The following is a 27,133-nucleotide window of genomic DNA, read 5'->3' on the forward strand; positions in this document are numbered from 1 at the left end:
CTCACTCAAAACCCAGAAAGCTGGACTTGGGTTATTGTATTTAGTGAATTGATGCAGAACCAGCAAAGGAATCACAGGAACAGATGTAGTGGTGAGTCTGTAACTTACCTTGTTCTGGTCAGTCCAGTACAGGAAGTAACCTTTGGGGTCGACTGTTAGGGTCACGGGGGTCACGGCCGTCGAATCCTGGGGAAGATCACAGAGGAGGTCATCAGATGAGACCGTGTGTGTGTGTAATGTATTTTTACTAGAGATGTCCGATATTATCGGCCTACCGATATTGGCATTAAAATGTAATATCGGAAATTCTCGGTATCAAAAAAAAAAAAAAAAAAAAAAAAGGTTAACTATTTTTTTTAACCTTTATTTACCCAGGCAAGCAAGTAAGAACAAATTCTTGCATACTAAAGCAGCCTGACCAAAAAGCAAAAGCCTTTTGAAGGAAGGGGGGGAGGCTGCAACAAAAACAAGGTTATGTGTACATGCATACAAGTAAATAAAAGAAAATTACAATAAATAAGGGAGAGAGAAGGAAAGAGAGAGAGGGAAAAGAGAAAGGGAGAGTGAGAACCAGAGGGAGAGAGAGAAGAAAGGGGGAGATGTACACAGTACAATATTTATACAGGAGCTCTCTGAACTGATCTCACTATGTGTTACCGGATATGATAAGGTGATCCTAAATGGAGACTTGAACATCCATTTTAATAAGAAAACAGACTCCAAAACTATAGAACAAAAAAATCTACTGGATAGCTTTGACCTAATACAGCATATAACAAATGCAACTCACAGGCTTGGGAATACACTAGACTTAGTTATAACAACAACTGGGCTAAGCATAACAAATATCTCAATAACTGAATTACCTCTCTCCAACCATCACTGTATATTTTTTGATACTCAAATAACCCTTACTAAAACAAAAAAATAAATCATAGTTAAAAAGAGGCTCTTAAACGACAAAGCTGAATCAAAGTTCATTGATCTTATCAGACTACATGAACCACACAATCATGACAGCTCTCTAAATGAAATGGTAGAAAATCTCAATGATGCAATGGCATCTATATTAAATTCTGTCGCCCCATTAAAAACGAAAAAGAAGAAAACTAGAGCCTCGCCCTGGTTAAACTATAATACGGTCAACGAAGAAAAAAGGAAATGTCGTGCAGCGGAGCGAAAATGGAGAAAAACAAAAACCACCATATGCTGTGATATATACAAAGATGCTTTAACTGCTTATAATAAAACCATCCGCTTAGCAAGGAAAGATTACTTCTCTAAAATCATTACAGAAAATGCTGGAAACTCCAGAATCCTCTTTTCCACTATTAATGTACTACTCAACACTGCCCCTACACCTCCTCAGTCATCAACGGTTAAGTGTGAAGAACTTGCACTATTCTTTAACAACAAAATAACCTTGATCAGGGCCAGCATTACTCATGGTGGAAATAAAGCTGATTGCGGCAAACCGTGCAATGTAACCATGAGAAGTTTCACATGCATCACATTAGATGTACTCTGCAAAACTGTCTCAGAATGTAACTCCTCCACCTCAGACATTGACCCTATACCTACAGCTTTCTTCAAACGGGTATTTAATAGTGTTTCAAGTCCTGTGCTAGATATCATAAACACTTCCCTTAGGACTGGTATTTTCCCGGATGCCTTTAAAACAGCAGTTGTAAAGCCATTACTAAAAAAAACTAACTTGGATAGTAATGAAATGGCAAATTATCGTCCAATATCCAACCTACCATTCATTAGTAAAGTACTTGAAAAGATAGTTTCAGTTCAAATAAATTCCTTTCTTGAAGAAAACAACATCTTAGAAGAATTTCAGTCAGGATTCAGAAAATATCATAGCACTGAAACTGCCCTCACCAAAATAATCAGTGACCTCAGACTAAACTCTGACGAGAATAAGATCTCCATCCTTATCCTGTTAGATCTCAGTGCAGCATTTGATACAATCGATCACGATATTCTAATCGATCGTCTTGAAAACCATGTCAGTTTCTCAGAACATGTGCTGGGCTGGTTTAAAACATACATCAGAGGGAGGAAATTCTATGTTAAACTAGGAGATCACATGTCTGATATATACGACAACAACTATGGAGTTGCACAAGGGAGTTGCTTAGGTCCTTTACTCTTCTCCCTTTACATGTTACCGCTGGGTGATATCATCAGAGAACATAATGTAGATTTCCATAGCTATGCGGATGATACACAACTGTACATATCTGCTGAACCAAATGCTACAGCGATTAGCTCAATTACAGACTGCTTACTGGCAATAAATAAATGGATGAGTAAGAACTTCCTGAAACTAAACGAGAACAAAACTGAAATTCTAATTATCGGCTCCAAAACTAGAAAAGAAACATTAATAAAGAACCTGGGGGGACTAACCCCTTGGATCAAATCTGAGGTCACTAGTCTTGGGGTTATCATAGATTCAGAACTGAACTTCAATTCTCATATTAGCAAAGTGACGAAAACATCGTTCTTCCATCTCAGAAATATAGCAAAAGTACGACCATTTATTAATCAGAACGATGCTGAGAAGCTAATTCATGCATTCATATCTAGCCGGTTAGACTACTGTAATGCACTTTTCACAGGTCTCCCTAAGAAAACCACAGAGAGGCTTCAGCTAATCCAAAACTCTGCAGCCCGACTGCTAACTAGAACCAAAAGGAGAGAGCACATTAGTCCAGTCTTAGCTGCTTTACACTGGCTTCCTGTAACATTTAGAATTGACTTTAAGGTCCTTCTCCTTACATACAAAGCTCTAAATGGACAGGGACCTAGCTACATCGCCAACACTCTAATAAATTACACACCAGCAAGAACACTGCGATCATCAGCTGCTGGACTACTAGAGGCTCCCAGAAGCAGTCAAAAGAGGATCGGTAATGCAGCCTTTATCAACTATGCCCCAAAACTATGGAACAAACTACCCCAAAACATCAGGGAAGCCAACTCGCTAGACATCTTTAAAAGACAGCTTAAAACCTATCTCTTTGCTCAGGCATTTCACTGATAGATATCTGCTACCACCTAGTGGCAAGAGGAAACATCAGGGATATCCTGACACAACTTGTATTTACCTGCACTTTTCTTACCCTGCCTACTCTTATACACTGCCTATCAAATTCATGTGTCGGTTATTGCACTTTTTACTTCTTACTGATGACTATTTTTAAACTGAATCATTTTAAACTATTTTTATTATTTGCTAGATCCAAATGTGAAACACTGTGATTATTTGTTCATGCAATAGGTCCCACTATTTAGTATGGGTTCGAGTCCCTGTGATCTAATATCACTAAAGTTACAGTGTGGGTTCGAGTCCCTGTGATCTAGTATCACTAAAGTTACAGTGTGGGTTCGAGTCCCTGTGATCTAGTATCACTAAAGTTACAGTGTGGGTTCGAGTCCCTGTGATCTAGTATCACTAAAGTTACAGTGTGGGTTCGAGTCCCTGTGATCTAGTATCACTAAAGTTACAGTGTGGGTTCGAGTCCCTGTGATCTAGTATCACTAAAGTTACAGTGTGGGTTCGAGTCCCTGTGATCTAGTATCACTAAAGTTACAGTGTGGGTTCGTGTCCCTGTGATCTAATATCACTAAAGTTACAGCAATATGTACTGGGAAGTATGTTGGGAATTACAGGAGTATTAGTGAATAGAGAGCCTATTAGGATGCTAGATCTGCTAGATCCAAATGTGAAACACTGTGATTTGCCATATCTTGCTATGCTCGCTCATGCCTGTATTTTTTATGTCCGTTCTATTTTATAATTTTTTTACTATTTTTAAACTGAATCATTTTAAACAATTTTTACTATTTGTGTTACTGAAAACTGTAAGCGGAGAGCCTATTGGGATGCTAGATCCTAATGTGAAACACTGTGATTCTACCTGTCTATCTTTTTATGCTCGCTTATGCCTGTATTTTTTACTGTTGTGAAGCACTTTGAACTGCAACCGCTGTATGAAAAGTGCTATACAAATAAAGTTATTATTATTATTATTATTATTTAGCAGAGTACATTTTACTCAAACTGAATACAGTTTGAATAAAAATTTACTCTGCGAAATTTACTGTGTACAGATAATGTTTACATTTAGAATGCCTTGTGCCTTGTAAATGCATCCAGTGAAATTAACACATCAATTGAAATTAATATTCCGACGGCAATAATAGGAACTTTCACATTTATAACTTGGTATCACTCCACCTTGTTTACATTTCGTTAATTTACAACGTTGCAGTCACTTGTTGCGTTGTGTCACGACTCACTACTATACATTTTCACATTCCCACTACGCAGGGGTTCTCAACCTTTCTGCTGCCAAGGCACCCCTGTGTTCAATAAAATATTCCAGGGCACCCCTACATACGATAAAGACTTTTCCGGTCCTGTCTTTTTTGCTACAATGATGACAAAAGTGCTTGCTTTCAAAATAATGTTTATTTAAGAAACCGGGAAACACATTTCTGTGTATATGCAGGCTATATAATGCATTATTAACAGGTGTTTCAGGTCTAAATGGCTTAGTACTGTTGACATTAAACAGCTTCTAGTAGTAAATCAAATAGCATATTTCTTTAAATAAAATTACAGAAAATTATCACTAAAGTGCTATCTGTTGCAGCTGCACACTTTTCCATAAAAAATAGCATATTTGGATAAGTCTGACCATTTCTCAAAAACTGAAAATCATGTATTTTTTTTAAATACAGAAAAGGATCACTAAAGTGCTATCTGTTGCAGTCGCACTGTTCTCCATAAAATTTGCATATTTGGATAAGTCTGACCATTTCTCAAAAACTGAAAATCATGTATTTTTTTTTTTTACCATTTCTCAAAAAATATAAATAAATACAGAAAATAAGCACTCGTTCACTCAGTGGACATTTCTAGCTGCTGCTGGCTAATAATACGGTCAATACGTGGGGAGATCTTTGACAAGGCAACACGCATGTCATCCTCAAGGCTCAACTTGGCCCTATATTTTGTTTTCAGAGCTGTCATGGATGAAAAGCCAGCTTCACACAGATATGTGGTGCTGGTATCAACACCTTAACTACTGCATCATGAGATACTTGGTACTCAGCACCACACTCTGAAACTAGCTCTCCAGGTGATATCAGATGAGATTTCAATGAGTTCTTCCAAGAGTTTGGATGGAGATGTGTCAGGAAGCCTTGTCTCAATGTTGTCTGTAAAGTTCTTTTTTTATCCAGAGTAACTTGGTGATCCTTTTCTGTGTTTTATTAAATAATGATTTTCAGATTTTGAGAAATGGTCAAACTTATCCAAATATGGTATTTTCATGGAAAACAGTGCAGCTGCAACAGATAGCACTTTAGTGATAATTTTCTGTAATCCAAAAAAGATAATAAAAAAAAATATATATAAAAACATTTTTTTTTTTTTTTTAAATGTATCTCAAGGTAACCCTGGCAGCTCTCTGCGGCACTCTAGGGTGCCGCGGCACCCCTGTTGAGAACCGCTGCACTAGAGCACTTCAGCACATACTGTACCACTCCAGACAGTAACTCCAGGTGAGGGTCGTACAACAACCCAGAGTCAACTGGGTTGGATGGATGTTGGAAGGAAGCGATGCGAGGATGTTCATTGCTTAGCAACACAAAACTATCTTCCTTGGCTGAGGGCCAAGATAAGAAAGAAGAGGGAAGAAAATCACCAAGCTTCTGTTGTAATGACTGGAAAAAAACGTACATATCCATATGTATTATGGACAGAACACCAGCGCCAATAACCACAATACAGCATTTCCTCTCATATGTTATTGATTAAGTACATGGGGGGGGGGGGGGGGGGGGGTGCTGAGCAGGAATGGAAATGTTAATCTCCTGCAGCTAGACCTTCGTATGGCTGTCCTCAATGTAAGAAAATCTTTATCGACGTAACAGTCTCAGGATGTATTTAATCGAAGAGTATGTAAAACGTTGCACAATATTGTCGTTGGAATCTCTCGTTAGCCATCGTTCCATCTCGCATGAACATGCACTCAGGAAGAAGGTCTGTGACAGAGGCCTTTGTCCTTGTGCGAGCAAATGCAGTCGTGCAGAAGGAGCTCTTCTTTTTTTAAATAAATTTTTTTAATATGTTTTTGTAGATTTTTATTGCGTTTTTTTACTACCGGGCAGTCCGGTAGAGAGAGAGGGAGAGGAGGAGACAGAGCAGGGGAAGACATTCGACAAAGAACGCCGGGTCCGGGAATTGAACCCGGGTCGGCCGTGCCGCGACGCAGCGCGTTACGTGGTTCGCCACTTGGGCGAAATTAATCGTTCCAGCAAAGTAGGCTTCTATTATTCGAATGACTTGTTTTAATGGGTATCATAGTTGTAAGTCCTACTGTAGAACATGACATATTAGCATGACATCTGATTTATTAATGCCAATACTGGATGACAAGCGCAATTGGCTCTTGACAAGTGTAAACTATGGATTAGTCGGTCACAGTAAATGTCGGACACTTTAGCTCAACTGATTAGTGCGGCTGCCTGTGGATCCTATGGTCCCAGGTTAAAATATCTTACACACGTTTTTTTTAATTTTATTTAACGTTAATTAATTTATCCACTCTGGTTGGATGGTGTATTGTACTTGTGCTGTATGACAATACATTTGAATCAAATCTCATTTTGAAATCGCTACCTGTTGAGTGGATCAGCAATGCCAAACCTCCAAAGCTGTTTTATATATAAGGCACATTCTGCCACTGTCGTGTCCATATGGTTGTGTTTACCTGGGCCTGAGTAATGGCCCCCGTTGATGACGGAGGTGGTGGAACGTTGGTTCTGCTTAAATAGGTGTAAACGCGGGCTGGTTCGCCAGAGAGCACCAAGGTTCAGACTCAGATGCTCCAGAACGGAGCTGGAGCTTGAACCGGAGCCCTGTCGGTGTGAAAGGGGCTGTCTGGTTCAGCACTAAGGACAGCTCCTTCTCCTCAACCAAATCCACCTTTTACTGCCTCTTCCGGCATCTCCTTTAGAGCCTTTCGCAAACTCTGCCCACGAATCCCCAACTATCCCATTAGTGATATAGTGGACCGTGCTGACCCCTCTGCATCCCGCGTTTACCGGACAAACCCTAGCTTTCCATCATCGCTGGTAATTTTCTGCTGCCAAATCTGCAAACGTTTATTCATTTATATTAGTTACTTGGGGTCCTTATGGAATTTAGAATGACTCCCAAATCTCTTTTACAAAGGATATGATTTTACCATGGTCAACTTGACTTGACATGCTCCTGGATTTTGTCCATTATTATGCGCAATTTGAGTAATGTAGCGCTGAGAGAAAGGAGTCGGAGGCGGTGTCTCGAAGTTGAACCTAACTCCTTTATTATTCATCAGTATAACAACATGTCGACGTACTCGACTCGATAGCAAGAATGAATGCAGGTGGCAGGAAGTGCCACACCATAAATCGTTCGGGGAGGAGAACTACTATTCCCAACAACAGTTCTGTGTGAATTATGTACAATCACTACAGTAACATGTCTGGTGACTAATATGCCAAAATAACCTAAAAGTACAGACTGCAATAACGAGTGCACTTCCTCAAGTAAAAATGTATCATGTGAAGCCAGTTGTGTGCCTGAAATGACTGGGATGTGCATTCACATTGGATTAAGGTTATCAGGGGACCTCTTCATCAAAATACAGTAGGTAATTTTCACTCAAATTTGTAACTTACATGATAGACAAGGCAGATTCACATGGGATTATATTCAGCTATGAGCTCAGCTGGTCATTAAAGTCCCAAAAGGCTACTCGACGTGGGACAGTGAGCTCATACAATTATTAGGCTTTCCAACCTGTTTCTTTCTTGGCTAGAAGTTGAGTTTATTGAGTTTATTAGGATCCCCATTAGCTGTTGCATGACAACAACTAGTCTTCCTGCGGTCCACACAAAACATAAAACAAAACTTTTACAGAACAGTAAATAAATAGAATGAAAACTGATTTCCAAAGTCCATTTTCCTTCAAGCATAAGTCTCACTTATCAATTATGTGTGGGTGCACTGAACACCGGTCTGTCCAACTGCGCACAACATGTATGCTCTGCTGTTGCCCCAATCTGCATGTGAATCTTGTGAACCCGGTGTTGTCCTGGCAATGGGTAGGATCTAATAAAATCCGCATTATTTTACAGATTTTTACAGATTTTTATTTGTACCACCAATGTGTATATTAATTAAACATTACAAAGTGACACATTCCCTGTTTCTGAAGTGGGAATTTTGGATTTTGATCGCACTCACTGCAAGTAGGTCCATCTCCGAGTCCAGTCAAGTTGTTGCTCTGATGTGTAGAGAAATGTGTTACATGTAGGATACCGGAGCTAATTAAGCGAGTTCATTTCGCACCACAAGGAACATGCGTCTGCCTCGCTCTATTTGCCTCTGTCTGTTGGCTTTGCATGCATTCAAACCACCTCTAAACTTCTCTTAGGAGAATGCATCACATGGGGACTGCTGGCATCTGTTCAAACTGTCTGAGCTTTGAAACATTTTATTTCTCCCTGCGTTGTACACGGATTACTCCAACATTTTGTCTTCATCTTCTCATTGGATTATTGACTCGCACACACACACACACACACACACACACACACACACACACACACACACACACACACACACACACACACACACACACACACACACACACACGCTGTGGTCTGAGTTCAGTCCAACACAACCCATGATTCTGATATAAATGAGTTACAGACATTAATGTGGATAAGTCCATAGGTCAGTAGTGCATGAAAAGAAGGGGTTTCCCCCCAAGATTATCCATGATGATTATATATTTTGTTTCCTTGTATAGGGCAGGTATTTCAGTGTACATTATTAGTGTACAAATTATTCTGTGAAGGAAGGACATAGTAGCCCTACCTGTTATTTAACCGTTCAAGAAGTTGTCTGAACCCAGGTTTCTCAACAGTAAACACAGGGACCTGATACATGCAGGTGTACTCTGCTACAGCCCTATTCAGGTTCTTAGCTTAATTTGAGTTTGTTAAAAATACAGCTGTTTCCACTGTTGATTCTCTTCAGCTTCTCGCTGGCCCCTTTAGATCAGGCCTTTACACATAACTAAATCATTTAATGAATGAATCTTAGATAATAGTACTGTGTGAAAGGGTTAAGCGCAATCATTACCTCCGCAGCCTCTGCGGTGCTTGGTGCATAGTGACATTTTTCAGGAGGTGTCTGGCTTCTCAAGAAGGTGCTGAATGAGCTCAGTGGCAATTTTTCACATCTGGTCAATGTTAACATGGTGTTATTCACGGTCAAAGATGATTTTTTTTTTATTTATAATAATTGATATTCTCCTTTCATTACAATTTACTCAAGCCTAGTAACAGACACAATATTTCTGACACTGGGAATACATTCCCTGAGGTCCATAGATCTCCCTAGATACCAAGAACATCCTAATGGACCTTGATGAAGTGGAGCAATCTTACATTTACTTGGGTATGTACTTTTAGGCGAGTTTTCTGAAAATATGGCTAGGGCTTAAGAGGTTAATGACCATAACAAAACATGCTAATTATTATATTCAACTGCAGCTAATGAGACGAGTGACGAGAAGACAGCACTGTCTGTGTGTCAAGTGAGAGAAGGAGGCAGGGCTATGTGGGCACTACACACATGCACACACTAGTTTCTGACTCATGCCTACCTCTACATTTATCTCCCTCAAAGACAAAATTAATAGCTGTAGGCCTACTCTCCACCTTCTTACATCCTGAATTCACCTGTACTCTTCTGCTTTCAATTCCTGCCGCTAAGCTTTGCAAAAAGTGGTTATGTCGCTAAATGTGGTTATGTATACTGACCTTGAGAAAGACTATGCCTCAAAGTTGCCGTCTTTGAACACAGTTGACACGACAGGTCCCCATCTACCCATTGTTTTAGGTTCTGTGGTGATGGCAGCACATCACAAGCAGCCCCTATCAGGAATTCAATACGATTTCCCTTCATACTCCACAGGTCCCTCCAACTAAACGTCCTTTTCTCTACACTTTCCTAGTACATCCACTGTTCCTGATTAGCCTGAGCTACAGCCTTTGTACACCTCACTATTTCCTCTCGTCGACGTACCTGCACCACTACCAGCTTATTTATTTCTGTGAGACCTACCTTGCTCCACGCTGGTTTCCCTGAGCTGAACCCTAAGCACCCCCGGCCTTGTTACACCTTTACACCTTACAATACTGGCCGGTTTTGTGTTTTGTGGAGGACGTCCCCCGTGTAGCGCAATGATAACGTAGTGACGATTCACTCTTCTGACCAATCAGTGGTCTGCAGTGTTTCACGTCACTTTTCTGGTATCGCTTCTACTCGCTTGGAACCTCGACAAAGCAGGTACTAAAAAAGTACCCGGTACCAGGTACTATCCGCACATTTTGACAATGGAAAACCGAAAAGGCAGAGTAGAGTAGAGTCGAGTAGGTACCATGCAGTGGAAAAGGGGCATAAGAGCTGCCTCTGCTTCCTGTACTACCTGTCTTGGGTTCCTCCTTCTAGTTGGATTTGGGACCAAGTCACCAACTAATGTATCTTTGCTCCCTGATAGCAACAACTCTGATAGTTCACACGTTCACACACTTAACATAGCAAAGCCACCACCCCATCACCCCAATCCAGACATCCCCAAATACAACAGCTCAGTCAGAGTCAAATACAGGAATACAGTGGAATACAGGTACAGAGCAATACTGTGTGTCTACAACTAAACCAATACAGGAGCAGAGCAGAAACAGTACAAAAACATGGACAGTAAGAGAAAACACAGACAGTATAAAAAGACAAATGCTAAGGTTAAGATCAACATCCCCTAAAGTGCATATCATAGTAAAGTGCATAATGCATAGAGGCACAATTTACAGTAAAAGTGCATATAATCAAAGTGCGTAATGCACAGACACACAGAAACAGCACTTCCACAACCTGACTAGTAACACACCAAATAAAAAATAAGATAATATACAAATCTAGCCTTTGGAGTTATTCAGGCTGCGCACAGCACTGGGGAAGAAACTCTTAGTAAACAGAGAGGTGGAGCATGTGATAGAGCGGTGGTGTCTGCCCGAGGGGAGGGGGACAAAGAGGCCTGCGGGCCTAGGGTGACCAGATGCAAAAAGTCCAAAAGTGGGACAACAGTAAGATTTTGGTGGGACAAAGTGGGACAACAGTACGATTTTGGTGGGACAAAGTGGGACAAAGTGGGACAGATAGATAATGTAATTTTTTTTATTAGAATAACTGCCATGGTCTTCACTGAATAGATTTAAATCAAAGGTTAAAGGTTAAATCAAAATAAATACAAATTAAATACCACCTAACATCTGTTTTAAATATTCAAACGTCATCACTTGACAGGAATGTCTTGTGTTTGATATTCCCTGTTAACACAGAACTAGGGAAAACAGTGTAGTATAATACAAAAATAATAATACAAATAAATTGTGTTTCTATATTAGAATAACTGCCATGGTCTTCACCGAATAGATTTAAATCAAAGGTTAAAGGTTACCACAGTCGGCTGACCTGTATGAATGGGAGTGTTGTACTGTGTGATAGACACTTGTTATCTCAGCTGCAGTGACCTTGTCTGTCTGACTATCATTGTTTGGTTTAAAAAGAAACGTATCCATAGATCTGGATGTTTCTTTTTGGTGAGCCACTTTCAAGTTGCTACGTTTACTGTCTGTAGGGAGGGGCTTTTAGACGCATGTTTTTTTTGGCTTCGAAAAGAGGGACATCCTCTCAATATGAGGGACGCGGGACATTTGGTCAAATGGTGGGACAGTACAACCAAAAGGGGGACACCTGGTCACCCTACCTGCGGCTGGGTGACCAGAGGGGTCGTTGATAATGCCAGAGGCACGGGAAAGCAGCCTGGCACCATAGATCTCTTCTAGAGCTGGCAGACTAACCCTGATTGTCTTGCGTGTGCGAGACGCACAATTCTGTTCAGAGATTTCTTCTCCTGGTCTGTAATGTTACCAAACCATACAGTACAGGAGGAAGTAAGAACGCTCTCAATCACACAGTGATAGGAGTTATGTAGCTATTTAATCAAGTTAATCAGGTTTGGTGTCATTTGAAAGGCAACACCATACAAGTTACACTCAGGCTGCTCCACAAGAGATGAAGTAGAACACGTTGGATCATCTTTCATGGTGTTCTTTTGAAAAGTGTTATTTTTAGTCATTAGTCATCTCAGACTGATGCAAAAACTAGACCTCTATCCACAAGGGCTCATGAGCTACAGATAGTTTTCCAACGTGTGTACCCAGACAGCTAGCAAATGTCTCCAACATCTCCAGATGTCCCCAGAGAGCTATCCAAGAGTTCTCCAAAGTGGCAAATTTGGCCTAATGATATCTGATCCCATCTGTGAAACAAAAAAAAACATGCCAAAACACTGACCATACTGTTTCTAGCAGCCCTTGCACTGCTGAACATTATTCTATTTACACAACAGATATCAGCAGGATGAATCAAGGTGTCATAGACCTGTATGTTGCTGTACGTTGCTATTTAAAAAGAGATTAGGCCTAACAAAAATAATGGTTGGTTTCCGGTTGCCGACCGACCCTGCCGATTTAGGTGCGACCCAATATATTTTATGACTATGATTTTTTAGAATAAAGTTTCATAGAAATCTTAATCAAACATTTAGTATTATGGATATTAAACATGCTGGCAGAGTACATGCATCCATGTTGTTGTGAACATTTTAATTAAATAAAGAAATTCCCTATCCATAGTCGCCGTGGGAAAGAATAAAATTAAAAAATAAAATAAAATAAATTCCCTACCCATGGCCAAACTGACAACCAACAGGAAACCAACAATATTTTGTATTATGCCTTACTCTGTTACCAAATCATTTAGTATATCCCTCTCCCCAACAATTTGGCTGTAAATGCCACTGGTTTCAGATTTCTAAGTAAATCAAGTGTTAGTAGTGCTCACTTCACCATAACAATAGACAGTAATGAACCATTGAGCATTGGTACCATACATGACGACGTGTCTTCTAGAGTGCTGTGAATCATCCATTTGTCAAGTTAGTACCAATGCACCTATCACAGATCAGAACATGGGACAACAGGGAGGAAAAGCAAGATGCTTTGCCCATAATCATATAACTTATACTTCGTAACTATGACTATATGTCATATCATTATTTGTATTGGACTAATAGGCAAAGCAAGAGCTCAGCCCTGATCAATGTACCCAGAAGTATATATCAAGCAAAATATATAAGCAAAATACTGTCAGGATGACATAGAAATAAATAGATAAAGCAGGGTTATTCATCAATAAGTAGCATCAAGTCCATAAACAAACTATCCTCCACTGTCAAATCCATGCTAGAATCACTGTTTCTGGTTGGACACTAGTTACTGGTAGCTGGAGATTGCCTTTCCCATACAATGCCACACTACTGAGACACAGAGGAACTCCTAGCCATTTCCTAAATAACCAACCTCACAAGCCTTTGATATTGGCCTCATATACTGGCAACGTATCAACTTAAGGAATAAACCAAACTGCAAACACCACAACTTCAACTTGCCTTCTATTATACCACTTACCCAAACTTTTCACTGGATTGTCCATTATAGATGGGATTTCCTCCACATACGTAAAACGTTTTACTTCTCAACTTATTAGGCGTGATCTTCTCATTCTATAGAGGCTCACTTGTAAGCCCTAAATGACTGGAGGCGCAGACCACTCTGCCATCTCTCCCCACCTACCACCCACCTTAATGCTCTAATAAATACTTCCATTGCCATTGTGAATGCTAGTGGGGAAATAGTACACCCTGCCAAAAAGATTCTATGCTGTTGTAAAATCTATAGTACTAAAAACACATTTTAATATCTAAATCTATAGTACTAAAAACACATTTTAATATCTAAGACGTATGCTTTCACCAAGTTTACAATCACCCCTGGCACTCTAAAGAAATCAAAAGCACTGCAAATGAGGCTATGTGGTACCGGACCAAACGCATTTGCCAGGTCTAAAATATGTACTGTAAATCTCTTTTCTCTATCTTGGCTGCCTGAATCTGGTGCCATATAATGCTAGTGTTTTCTAGGCACCTTGCAAAACATGGGATTTCCTCCTTTCGACACTGTGGTATGGTATCTATTCAACTATTCCTTTCTAAATAGTTTGCTTTGCTACTATGCTAAAGACAATCTTACCTTCTACATTCAGGGGGGATATTGTGGGAATAAGGATTCCCCCTGATCTACACCAAGCTTAAAGTACACCAGGTACACTTGTATGAACCCGGTGGGGGATTCCACTCGGCCCTGAAGCTGGGGAAGCCTTTGTACAACTTAAATTAAATGAAAGCTTCCACTTCCTTCCACCTTGGTGGCCCACCTCTGCTAATGATGATCTGGAGGAAAGCCCATTTCTCTATTCCTTCCTGTATCTGAGAAGATATATATATATTCTTCTATTCTTCCCTCTCTGTCATCCACTCACTGTACCCTTTCTTCACTGCTTTCTTAACTGTCTCCTCTCCTTCACTCATTTCTGTATTTCTCTCTGTCGTCTGGACCTAACTGGCTGCAATCTCTCCACCCTATTTCTATCAATGATTCAAAATTGTTCCGCACCCTACTCATAGATAATGTCTCCCATCTTCTGTCATTTATTTACCACTGTTCCTTTAAGCCCAATCTAACGCCATTATCAAATCCATATGAACTGTCTCATATATTCCTTCCTATCATTTTTCCTAGGCCATATAACTCTAGCTTTTTGCCCACAGCTCTTCAAAGCTGCACTCCCCGAGTTGAGATTAAATTGATATCAATCTTCTCGTCTGACTCTGGGAAAGATGGCAAATAAGTGTATTTCCCAAAATATGTGTTCCTTTAAAAAACAACTACTGTAATAGGCTAAAATAATCTAAGTTGATTAAGACCCTATTGAGTGAGAGGTGTTAGTCTTATTCTCAATCTTCAAGTTTCAAGTTTCTTTATTAGTTGTCATACAGAAGAACAGAATACGTTTATACAAAATGCTTCTTTCTGTTACGCTCCAGAGACTGTGCTAGACAAAAAAGATAAGTATAAAATAAAATAAGTATAGCAGTATAAAATAGAAGTCACGTACGTAGACACAAGTGTTCAATATGTACATATGTACAATGTTCAATGCAAAGTAGAAGTAACTGAGTTACCATACAATATACTATACAATATACTAATATACAATATACTATATAGTGCAAAGCGGAAATGGGATGAGGTACAATTTAGGTACAATTTACAGTAAGGTGTACTGAGGTATGGGTTGTAGTGCAAATTCTTTGCCAATAAATATAAAGTGTGTTTAGGTGTTCTAAAGTGTGTAAGTGGGTGCTGCAGTGAGTTGTTTGTTTAAAGTGAGTGTGTGCGTGTGGATGTGTGTGCTGTGAGTGCATCTGATGGTTGTTGTATAGTGTTATTGTACAGTCCTGTGGGTCAATGTGTTACTGTCCACATTTGAATTGGCGCTAAAACAGAGTGTACAGGAATGACAATAGACCCGTCATGCTAGTGGTCACCTGTATATGTGGATGCTCCACGTTTATATGCTTATGTATGTGCACGTGCGCCTATTCATGTTTGTCTTATTGTTATGCTTTTATATGCTGGGTGATTTGATATGTTTTTTTTTTTTAAATGTTGTATTATTTCTGTATGTATAACACTCTGCGTGACTGTATTTGAGGGAAACCTCGGTTGTCTTTCAAGTTTAAATAAAGGTTTGAAATGAAAGGTGACTGAATTTGAGAAACGGCAGGTTGTCCGTTATGATAAAAACAATCATTGTGTTTGACATGTACGGTGCACACTTCCACAGTTCACTCATCCACAGTTCACTCAGAAGGCAAGGCCCTACACGCACACACATGCATAACACACACACACACACACACACACACAGACACACACACACACACACACACTCACACACAGACCAGTTCATACACACACACATACATGCAATCACTCACTCACTCATTCTTCTCCCCTCAGGCATACATAGCAACGCAGCAGATATTATTGGATGCCTCTATAAAAAGACGGAGTCTTTTTCCTTTTTTTTCTCTCCCTCTCCCTGTCCAGAATAGTGGCGGTTGAGCTGAACAGAACAGTAGCTTATTGTCCTTCTCTTCGCTCATTCCCATACAGTGGGATAATGGGGAGAGAGAGAGAGAGAGAGAGAGAGAGAGAGAGAGAGAGAGAGAGAGAGAGAGAGAGAGAGAGAGAGAGAGAGAGAGAGAGAGAGAGATCCACGCTTCCTCTTCGTCAGATGCTGTGAAACAATCTTCAAAGTGTCTTGATTTTCCTAATGACCGCTTTATCACAGCGTCAAGCCGGACTGACTAATGGTCTACAGTAGATCTTCCTGCTATGTGGTTATCATTTGGGGGTTTTGATAACAGATTCAGTCCCTGCTGGCAGTGGGCAATTTGTTCAAATGTAACAAGGCCGAATCAAAGGCAGTCTGATAAATTGTTTGTTTTTCCCTTATAATCCTCGTTTTATTTCTCCAACTCTGTGGGGAAGCACTGATGCCAATGCTGCCGTTGGATATCGGGGGCAAATACCAGGCTAAAAATAGGGTATGGATATTGGACAATTTCCCCCAGATACTAAAATCCGATACACGGAGCCATTACGTATAAACATGTGTTATGTGTTTAAACATGTGTTATTTACGTCCAGTTATACAAGTCTATAAGAGTGAAAGTAATGAATCAGATGACGACTCGGTATCCTTACATTTACATTGAAATTAAGTCATTTAGCTGATGCTTTTATCCAAAGTGACTTGGAAATTGTGTACAACAGATCAGCAGGACACCAACCCCTCTGGCAGCTAAGTGGTATTGTACATCTATAGCAGAGCCGAATTTGAGTGCTTCACAAAATTGGGACGGGTTTCAGTTGTGCTTTGCGGTGGGGAGAAATGTGCTCCACCACCGTGGAGAGAGGACACAGAATAGCCTGCTTCGTTTCAATTACGGACCCCGGGGATCGGATATGAGTGGGTCTCTGAGGTGGCCAGAAGATGCAGAGCATAGGGGTCTCTCGAGGGTGTGTAGTTAAGAGACCATTGACCGGAGGTACAGTAGGAGGGAGCCTCGCTGCACGGTATGCCAGGTCAAGGACCTTGAAGTGTTGCTATTTGTGTGGCAATGGGAAGCTAGTGCAGCTAACTGAGAAGTGGGCTGACGTGGGCTGACTTTGGTAGATGTTGGTTGGAGATCAGGCGGGCGGCCGCTGTGTTCTGTATGAGTTGAAGTATCGGCTGATAATTCAAATGACTCAGAGTCAGCATCGGCGGTGAAGAGAGAGATACCGGTGGATGACCAAACAACAAGTAACACCGGTATCACCGACAAGCCTAGTAGATAACTATCAACTATGAGCTAAAAGTAGAATTATGATAACTATCTGTTATGAGCTAAAAGTAGAATGATGATAACTATCTGTTATGAGCTAAAAGTAGAATTATGATAACTATCTGTTATGAGCTAAACGTAGAATGATGATAACTATCTGCTATGAGCCAAAAGTAGAGTGATGATAACTATCAGCACTGCCTAATGATCTATTACTGCCTGAATCAAAACTGACAGGACCTGATGTACCTGCTCTATCAATTTCTACCTCTTTATGAAGCCAGAGAGAGAGTAAAAGAGAAAGCAAGAGTGAGAGAAAGATAGAGGAAGAGAGAGAGAGAGAGAGAGAGAGAGAGAGAGAGAGAGAGAGAGAGAGAGAGAGAGAGAGAGAGAGAAAGAGCTCAAGATGAGCTCCTGATTTAATATCTAACTTTTGATTGTTAAGAGAGAGAACCGTAGCCAGGAACTGTGACAGTTGTTGATCAGAGAGAGTCCTTAGAGTCCTTTCTCAACACAATTCCTGCTGTTCTTCACGCTGGACGCCCACAGTTCAGGCTAGTTAGCGGCGAAACAAATGTAAAGTAACAGGGGGCCACATTTCAGTCCATACAAACACAGAAGCCTTCTTCAAGAGGATGAGGGTATGAGAAGAAGCCTTCTTCAAGAGGATGAGGGTATGAGAAGAAGCCTAGAGAGAGAGAGAGAGAGAGAGACAGAGAGAGAGAGAGAGAGAGAGAGAGAGAGAGAGAGAGAGAGAGAGAGAGAGAGAGAGAGAGAGAGAGAGAGAGAGAGAGAGAGAGAGAGAGAGAGAGAGAGAGATGGGAAAAGAAAACTAAAGGAGCAGGACAGCTGAGAGGAGAGGAGGAAGATTAGTGTGATGCTGGAATTAGCTAACAGGAGCATCAGAGGCGTTTGCTATGGCAACACGCTGCCACCATGAAACCTGCAACGGACATGAGACCAATTGCTTTGGATTACTTTCACATGATTACACGTCCTTTTCAGCCTTGAAATCATGATAAAAGGCAGAGCACATACCACTCAATGCATGCAGTGAAACAAAAGTTCCGGGATAGCATCCATCACCAACCTAACGTTGCATCCAGACACGTTGATCCCATCTGTAGTTATAATATACAAACTTAAATGGCCAAAAAAAAACGCTGATTAATTTTGCACATAATCTCACACACGTCCAAAAACCGATGTCAATCAGGGACATTGAATCTTTGTGTTGTGTTAATTACAGCACCATAAAATGATCACCAATACCTTGTCTTAAAGGGACTGCTACCTTTTCATTTAAAGGGGACATGCATTGCTATACCTTTCACTATTTGGGCAACTTTACACAATTCCTGTGAGTCTATGGAACACATCTGTAAAGTATTTTTTTTTTTAAATGCATTGTTTTATGTTTTTAATCAATTACTCAAAAGCAAACATTTTCGACTTCAAGATTCCAAGCTGTTTGTGCTGCACTCCGCCCCCATAAGCGCTTTGAGTGACAGTCGCCCACAGTCTGTGACTGGCACAGAGAGAGATATAGAGAGATTGAGGGGGATACTAATTAATTTTGCCGCGGGGGGCATAATCCCACGGGACAATGCATTGGTAACTTGTTTCAAATGACAATATATACCGATGTGAATATTATTGCACGGATCGCGCGCCGGTCAGGTTGTGTGTGCGCCGGTCAGGTTGTGTGTGTGTAAATGTGTGTTTGTTTGTTTCCCCGACAGAAGCTCCTGTCCCTCTCTATCTCTCTCTCTCCCTCTCTCTCCCTCTTTATCTCTCTCTCTCCCTCTCTCTCACTCGCTCGTTCTCTGCCTCTCTCTGTCGGCACCCGCTTGAGGAAGTGCAGGTATTTCCACTCGCATGGTTGCGCTACAACCATAGAGGGGGCGTTAGTTATGCAGATCAGTGTCTTATTCACGTCAGCAAAACAGTGAAATCAGAATGACCTAATTCACTGGTGGAGGAGATTGTCTCAACTGAATTAGAGCGATCCGCCAATATGGTAATTAGAGACACAGACCCATTGATACTAACCCCCCATTGCTATAAAACAATGCTAAACACTGGAAAGGGCCATTTATAAGACACTGGACCTTAAGTTTTTTTTATCTACTTTTTCACCAATTTTTCTATTTTTCTCCCATCCCAATTTCGTATCGTCCAATTCTACCCTCCCCTGTCTCGAACGCTGTTTGGCCATGCCTCCCACAAGCCAGCTGCAATGTGGACGAAGCCTTACATCACGTGTCTCCTCCGGTACTCGAGGAAGCAACCGTCGCATCTTTTCACCTGCACAGCGCGATCTCTCAGCGGCGGGGGTCTGCGTGGGAGGGACACGCCGCACCAACCGACCTGTAGGAGTCGCTGTCCACAACGTCCGATCCCCACCCATCAGCTTCCCACCCCCTAATACTGCCAATTGTATTAGTATGAACGACCAGCCAAGCACACTGGACCTTTAATTGAGCTATAATTAAAACAACACAAGGACATTACTGGTGACCATATTTATGTGCAAAATAAATCAGCATTGTTTTTTGGTGAAGTTAAGAATATTTTTTTCTGTTCTTTTTATTTTTTTTAATCTCTGTCATCTGCCATTATGACACTGATCCCTCCTCCGATGTCAAAATGAAATGCAATCATGTAGATGGCAATCTTGAGAGTTTTTCCCACTGCAAAAAGAAAAAAAGAAAACAACACTTAACATTCCCAGAGTGGCCACAATGGATGGTCTGACAAATTGGATGTGACTTGAGAGAGAGGAAGAGTATAGAGACGAAGAATGAGAGTGATGGGAATCCGGCTAATGATCCTGAGAGCAGTCATTTTCACCACCATAATGTCCAAACTCCCCTGTGGGCCGTGGCTAAAAACACATTAGCCATTACGTCTTGCGTCTTCTGAGAGTGCCTATAAGAGCCAAAACACTTTGTGGGGTTGGACTCTGTGGTTTACGTCACACACGACCTGATGAAGGTCTTTGCACCGAAACGTTGTTCCTGATACATCCAGGGGTGTAAAAAGTACCCAGAGATTATACTTAAGTGAAAGTATGGGTACCGTCTCTAAATCTTATTTTAGAGTATCTGGCTAAAAACACACTTGAGTAAAAGTTTAAAAGTTTCTACTTTTAAATGTACTAAAAAGTCAAAGTAAAAACTTTTTTTCTGACTGTCTATTCTTCTGATAGCAGGTGTTTAATCAAAGATCCCCGCTTTCTAGTCTTGCACAAGGACCAATCAGCATGGGTATGGGCGGGTTAATTTTCCATTGATGGGGATTTGATTGGCTGTTTTTTTTTAACGTTAACGTTAGTTCGGCCAGAGAAACAAATATACAAATTAAAATGATTGGACCTGCGAGATTTGTACTTTGTACTTTGTAAGTCTGCATTTTAAATGTAAGGAGTCAAAAGTATGTTTTTTTTTCTCTGAAATGTAGTTCAGTTTACTTCCCACCCACTGTCTGAAATCCTACCACATGGATTCCTGCGCTTTTCATTCGCTTTGACAATTTGAAGGTTCTGTTCACAAATGCTAATTCGTAGTAGCTCTCATTTCTCCATTGACTCAATGAGACTACTGGAGAGTGAGCGGTGAGAGAGTAGGTAACCTATCCAACCTGTAGTGGTTCCTCCCATTACTGCTAATGAAGATGCAGGTCTGTACCATTAATGAGGGGTGAGGGTGGGGGGGGGTTAAGGATCAGGACTTGGCTCTAGAATTTTTCAATTTGGTATTCTAATGACATGCAAGTGATTGTAAGAGATTTTAGGCTTACCCGGTTGTATGCCGTGACAAATAAAACTCTTGACTTGACTTGACTTAACCATCTGTAGTGTGGTAGTGAAAGGTTAACCTTCTGTAGTGTGGTAGTGAAAGGGTTAATGAGGGGTGAGGGGGGGGGATAAGAATCAGGACTTGGCTCTAGCATGTTTCAATTCGGTATTCTAATGACATGCAAGTGATTGTAAGAGATTTTAGGCTTACCCGTTAAGCCGTATAATATCTTGTTCAAAACAGACCGGACTGAGCGCCCTGCTCAGTATAAGCTGCACAATCGGTGTGTTTATCTAGGCTCTCGTCACAGTCTTCTCCCAATCTGCCCCCGCTCTGTGTCAATGTGTTTTAAGATCAGCCCGTTGCTTCCCTCTCCATGGCCAGTATGAATGCTATGGATGTCAGCATTGTTTATAGTCTCTCTCAACAATACGCCGCATTATTACACTGATTCAGTTTGCGCTCTGAGCTTAAGAAGGGGTTGGCTTCCATCAAAAATCGAATGCGTTGAACAAATAATGTTGGGAGTTTCTAAATGTGCAGGGATTCCAACAGCAGAAAGGTGGTGGGTAGGTAAGGAAGATGCTTTAAGAGAGACCTTTCATTAGATTCATAGACTAATTTGACCATGAAGATGATGGTGATGGTGATAATGACGATGGTGATGATGATGGTGATGATGATAATGATGATGATGATGATGATGATGATGATGATGATGATGATGATGATGATGATGATGGTGGTGATTGTTACATCCAATGTATGTGCTTCCCCAGTGTGTGTCTTGTTCTCCATTTTGTTTCCTCCCTCCAGCCAGAACCCGTCCTCCACCATTGGTCCCTGCTATAGACCACTACACTTCCGCGTTACATTGAAATCAGGGAGGAGATTGCGGGGGGGTCAAATGAATGGATGTGGACGAGAGCCGTGATGGAAGTGGTTGCCGATACGGCTGTGGGGGTGCTAGAGACATGATCGAATAGACGTTTATGCGCCTCGCTCTCCTGAACACGGCGTGACCCATAACTAATCGATCAGAACTAAATCGGCAGAGAAAAAGCCCATTTTAAAGCACCTATTCCGCATGGACATGCGCAGAGTGCCCATGGAGTCTGGACGACGCGAGATGACGCACGAATGAATGTGGACTGTTCCATCAGAGGGCGGAGCTTCGGTGGCCAATGTCCTTTCAGCCGAACAGCCAACAGGATAATGAAAAAATGATCCCACTAAATGGCCAGACGCGTCTTATGGCGACATCTACAATTACCTCATTGAGTCTACAGGTAGACTAATGTTTATATTTAAGTGCAGCGGTCTGTAGCCACTTACATGACCATCGAAGCTCCCCCCTCTGATGGAACAGTCCACATTAATTCGAGCGCCATCTCGCGTCGTCCAGACTCCATGGGCACTCTGCGCATGTCCATGCGGAATAGGTGCTTTAAAATGGGCTATTTCTCTGCCGATTTAGTTCTGATCGATTAGTTATGGGTCACGCCGTGTTCAGGAGAGCGAGGCGCATAAACGTCTATTCGATCATGTCTCTAGCACCCCCACAGCCGTATCGGCAACCACTTACATCACGGCTCTCCTCCACATTCATTCATTTGACCCCCCCGCAATCTCCTCCCTGATTTCAGAATCCCGGAAGTGTTACGGTGGTCTATGCCTGCCCTTCCATTGGTGGACTACATAGCAGAACAGCACCGATTGGTGGATGGGTTTCAAGACTCCAAGACCCAATCAGAAGCCATCACCCACCACCCAATCATGGATCACCACACCCTGTTAAAACATGGCTGCTCACTTCAGTCACTCTCTCTCTGGCATGAGGCTAGGCCTAGTGATACTTTGTGACATTGACTTTGATACTATTGCACTTGTTTATTGGCCTTTGTATTAGTGACATTGCCTTTGTGTGTGTGTGGCCACAGAGAGAGCATAGATAGCTATAGATTGTTTTGTATATATTTTGCCATTCTTGTATATATCTCTAATGTGTGTTATTTTTCAGGAAGCACGGATGGGCTGAGCTGCCATTTCCTTTGGACATTGTTTTTCCCTGTTTTTGTTAGGTAAGGGTAGATAATGTAATTTATTTTACCATAGATTAGGTTGGTTTATTTGGAGAATAGTGGTGTTTGTTTGTTGTTTTGGCCTTGGCTCACCCTTGAGCTACATGTGCTTCCTTTGCATTTACCAATACATATCATTGTGTTTACAAACTTGGTCCATCATTTCTATCAACCAACATTTATGTTACAGCCCTTTACCCTTAGACCCACAGGGGTCGTAACAGTGATGGTGATGATGATGATGATGGTGGTGGTGCTGATGATGGTGATGATGATAATGATGATGATGACGATGGTGATGATGATGATGATGATGATGATGGTGGTGGTGGTGATGATGATGATGATGATGGTGGTGATGATGGTTATTATGATGATGATCGAGTTGAGTTGTTTTTATGTTTCCGCTTCTTTCTTTTTCATATTGAATGAGTTATTTCCTGAAAGATTATACGCTCTTTAAAAAGCATTCGATTTATTTAGGTCCTCCTGCATGATTGCATTAATTTGCAGAAAGGCAATAATGGGGGTATAAAGCAATTTCACAGATTTGTCAATGAATGGATGGATTACTCAATTAATCTGCAACATCCTATGACTATTAGTTCTCCGGGAATTGGATTTCAAGTGGAGGACAGCACTGCTACAGCTCTACTGTCTCTCTATTCCTCTCTCATTATCTCCACCAGGCAAAGCCTGGGGGGTATTATGCAATCGGTTGCGTGTGTGCAACATGTGTGAGTCTGTCTTTTTTTCTGTCCGCAGCTAATCTTGCAAACTAAATTTGGATGAGACATTGCTCATAGGCTGACAGCAGGCCAAGGACCTGGATTCTGGAATCTTTTTTCAGGTGTATGATGAAGTTACACCTTTTGAACACAAGAGGGCGATTTGTTGGCATAGTGAACCTATTGCCGTTGATATACCTGTGCATTAAAAACCTATGCATTGTAAAGGTTTATTCCACCCAAATAGTTTTAAAGATTTATTCCATCCAATTTATTCCATCCCGTGGGCGGAACGCACAAAGTCACAGCACTTTGCGAGCGTCTAGCGGCTTGGGGCTTTCGCCAAACATATAAATTACTGTTTGAAAGATCTATGTGTTGCCATTCGAACGCCACCTCACTCTACCAAATCTGACTGGAAACATCACTGCCTGGTTTGGAAACAGCACGGCACAGGACAGAAAGGCACTCCAGAGAGTGGTGCACTCAGCAGAGCGTACTACGGGTATTGCACTACCACCTAGGGCTGGGCGATATATCGAGTATACTCGATGTATCGCGGCTTGTTCTACGTCAGATGTAGTAAATTACTATATCGTGAACATCGAGTATATGTTGTCACGTCGCGGCTGATATGAGACTTGCTTTAGTGCAGAGCGTTCCTCTCATTTCATAGACAGACCAGCGCGGACCTTAAATTACATGCAATTGTAGTTTCATTACACAGACCAGCGCAGAGCTTCAATGACATGCAATGGGCTAACGTTAGCTGCTAAGTTAAACCATAATAGTCTAAGCTAACTAGCGTTAGCTCTTAGCTGCTAGCTCTTAGCTGCTAGCTCTTAGCTGCTAGCGTTAGCTCAAAGCGGACTCCACGACACTAGTTCCATTAGTAAGAAAAGGGGGTGGGTTATATTGACGACGCTTGACAACAGAGGTTTAAAGATAACTTCATATTTATTGGTTATTCGTTTCTTGCATCCAGTTTCAATCTCTGTGTGTTCAACTTCCTGTTTACATTCGAGTGTGACATCATCGCCTACGGCAGCTTATACGCTCAAAGCGCAAACGCGTTCTCTCTCTCTCTCTCCCCCTTCTCTCCCTCTCTCCCCCTTCTCTCCCTCTCTCTCTATCCTTCAACTCCACTCCTTCTCTGTCTTCCTTTTTTCTCTTTCTCTTTGGACCTGAGATGTTAGGTTATCTCAGTATTCAGTAGGCATTGATGTAATACCTGAAATATTCTAAAATCATTAAGTCTGCTATAAGCCATTATCCCTTTGTAAGGCTTTGTGTGTGATTATTATTTTCTCACAGTAGTGTATATATATATATGTGTATATATATATATGTGTGTTTGGCTAAAGTGGATAGAAAATACAGTACTGTGCAAAAGTCTTAGGCACCCAATAGTTTTTATATAAATTGTCTTAGATGTAAATAAAAAAAATTATTAGTGTGTTAGTAGACTACTCTTAGTACATTTTCATTTAATTATTTTTTAAAGCATCTTCATGGTTTAATAATGGAAACATATTTTGCAGAGACTTATTATAATCATCATATTGGCGTGACTGTATGCATCAAAGGGTTAAATCAAGCATTTTTAAGTGCTTTAGAGGAAATGTCAAAATATCGCAATATATATTGTGTATCGTGATATGGCCAAAAAATATCGCGATATCATTTAGAGGCCATATCGCCCAGCCCTACTACCACCACTGCAGGACTTATATAACAGGAGGTGCAAATCCAGAGCCTGTAGAATTATGAAAGACCCCCACCACCCCAACAGCCTGTTCAAGCTGCTGCGGTCAGGCAAGCGCCTACGGTCACACGCTGCAAGAACAGAGAGACTCCGGCTCAGCTTCTTCCCCCAGGCCATCAGAACACTGAACACTGAACTCTCCACTCACAAGTACACATGAGCACACACAGACACACACACAACACTCATGCGGCAACCGCTAAAACAATCACTTAAACAAAATGTCACTTTAAAAAATAGAAAGTCACTTTAAAGGAAGGAGGTACTAATAGTATAGTTTAGATACATTAAGAGCTAAAATTGTAAATTGTATATTGTATAGTAGTGTATAGAACCAGTTTCTCAGGAACTTCTTTTTTTTACCATGCATATCTTGTGTCTTACCTATTTAATTTTTCTATGTTTTTTTTTTTTTTTTGTATTTTATTTTTTTATTATTTTTTAAACAAACATATAAACAAACATGACAACACACGATAAGATATACAAGCATTAATTGTCAGGGCACATCCAATGAGATCACCTTTTGGTTAGTTGTTTTATATAAGATATACCCATAATACCTGTTATCTAAAAAAAAAACCTACACACATATGCTCAGCTCGAACCCCCCCCTCCCGGACCCCACCTTGAGAAGTACCTCCACTATCCCTCGCACCTAACCAGACACTACCATTATAAGCTAGCTTTTATTCTCTCCACCACTTCTAACCACATTGACATTTTGGATTCATTGAGACCCAGAATTCTTGCTGTAGATATTTCATGGTAAATTACATCGAGATATGTAAGAAACCAAACTTTACGGCACATTTTTTCCGGTTGAAACCAGCGTGATGCGATCAGCTTTTTGGCTACTGTGATACCCGATAAAACCAATCTCTTTAGCTGTGGATTCACTGCAAACTCAAAAACATCATTCAACAGCAATACCGAGGGGTGTACAGGTATATTCCAAGATACGAGTTTTGATATTTGTTGGGTCACATCTTTCCAGAATGCCTTAACTGGTGAGCAGTCCCAATACATGTGCATAAATGTCCCTTCGTCCCCATTTGTACATTGGGTGCATTTGGAATCTTGTTTGAGCCCCATTTGGCACAGTCTTATAGGAGTCAAGTATGTCCTGTGAATATAGTTAAGATTGATTTGTTGATGATCCGGGTTCCTTGATGTAAGTCGGACATTTGCCCAGGCTCCTTGCCAATCAAAGTCATTTTCCAGGTCTGGTATATCCCTCCTCCAGACAGAGTCAAGT

General features: G+C 41.0%; 1 protein-coding gene across 1 annotated transcript in view; it reads right to left on the minus strand.

Moving 5' to 3' along the window:
* LOC311228313 (1-phosphatidylinositol 4,5-bisphosphate phosphodiesterase beta-1-like) overlaps positions 1-27,133 on the minus strand; it is a 397,421-nt gene that overhangs the window by 365,917 nt on the left and 4,371 nt on the right. Inside the window, exon 2 of the mRNA XM_084314222.1 lies at positions 109-186. Within this exon, the coding sequence (XP_084170348.1) occupies positions 109-186 (78 nt within the window). The remainder of the gene's footprint in view (positions 1-108; positions 187-27,133) is intronic.

Source organism: Notolepis coatsorum (assembly GCF_963971535.1).
Source record: "Notolepis coatsorum genome assembly, chromosome: 5".
Classification (NCBI taxonomy): domain Eukaryota; kingdom Metazoa; phylum Chordata; class Actinopteri; order Aulopiformes; family Paralepididae; genus Notolepis; species Notolepis coatsorum.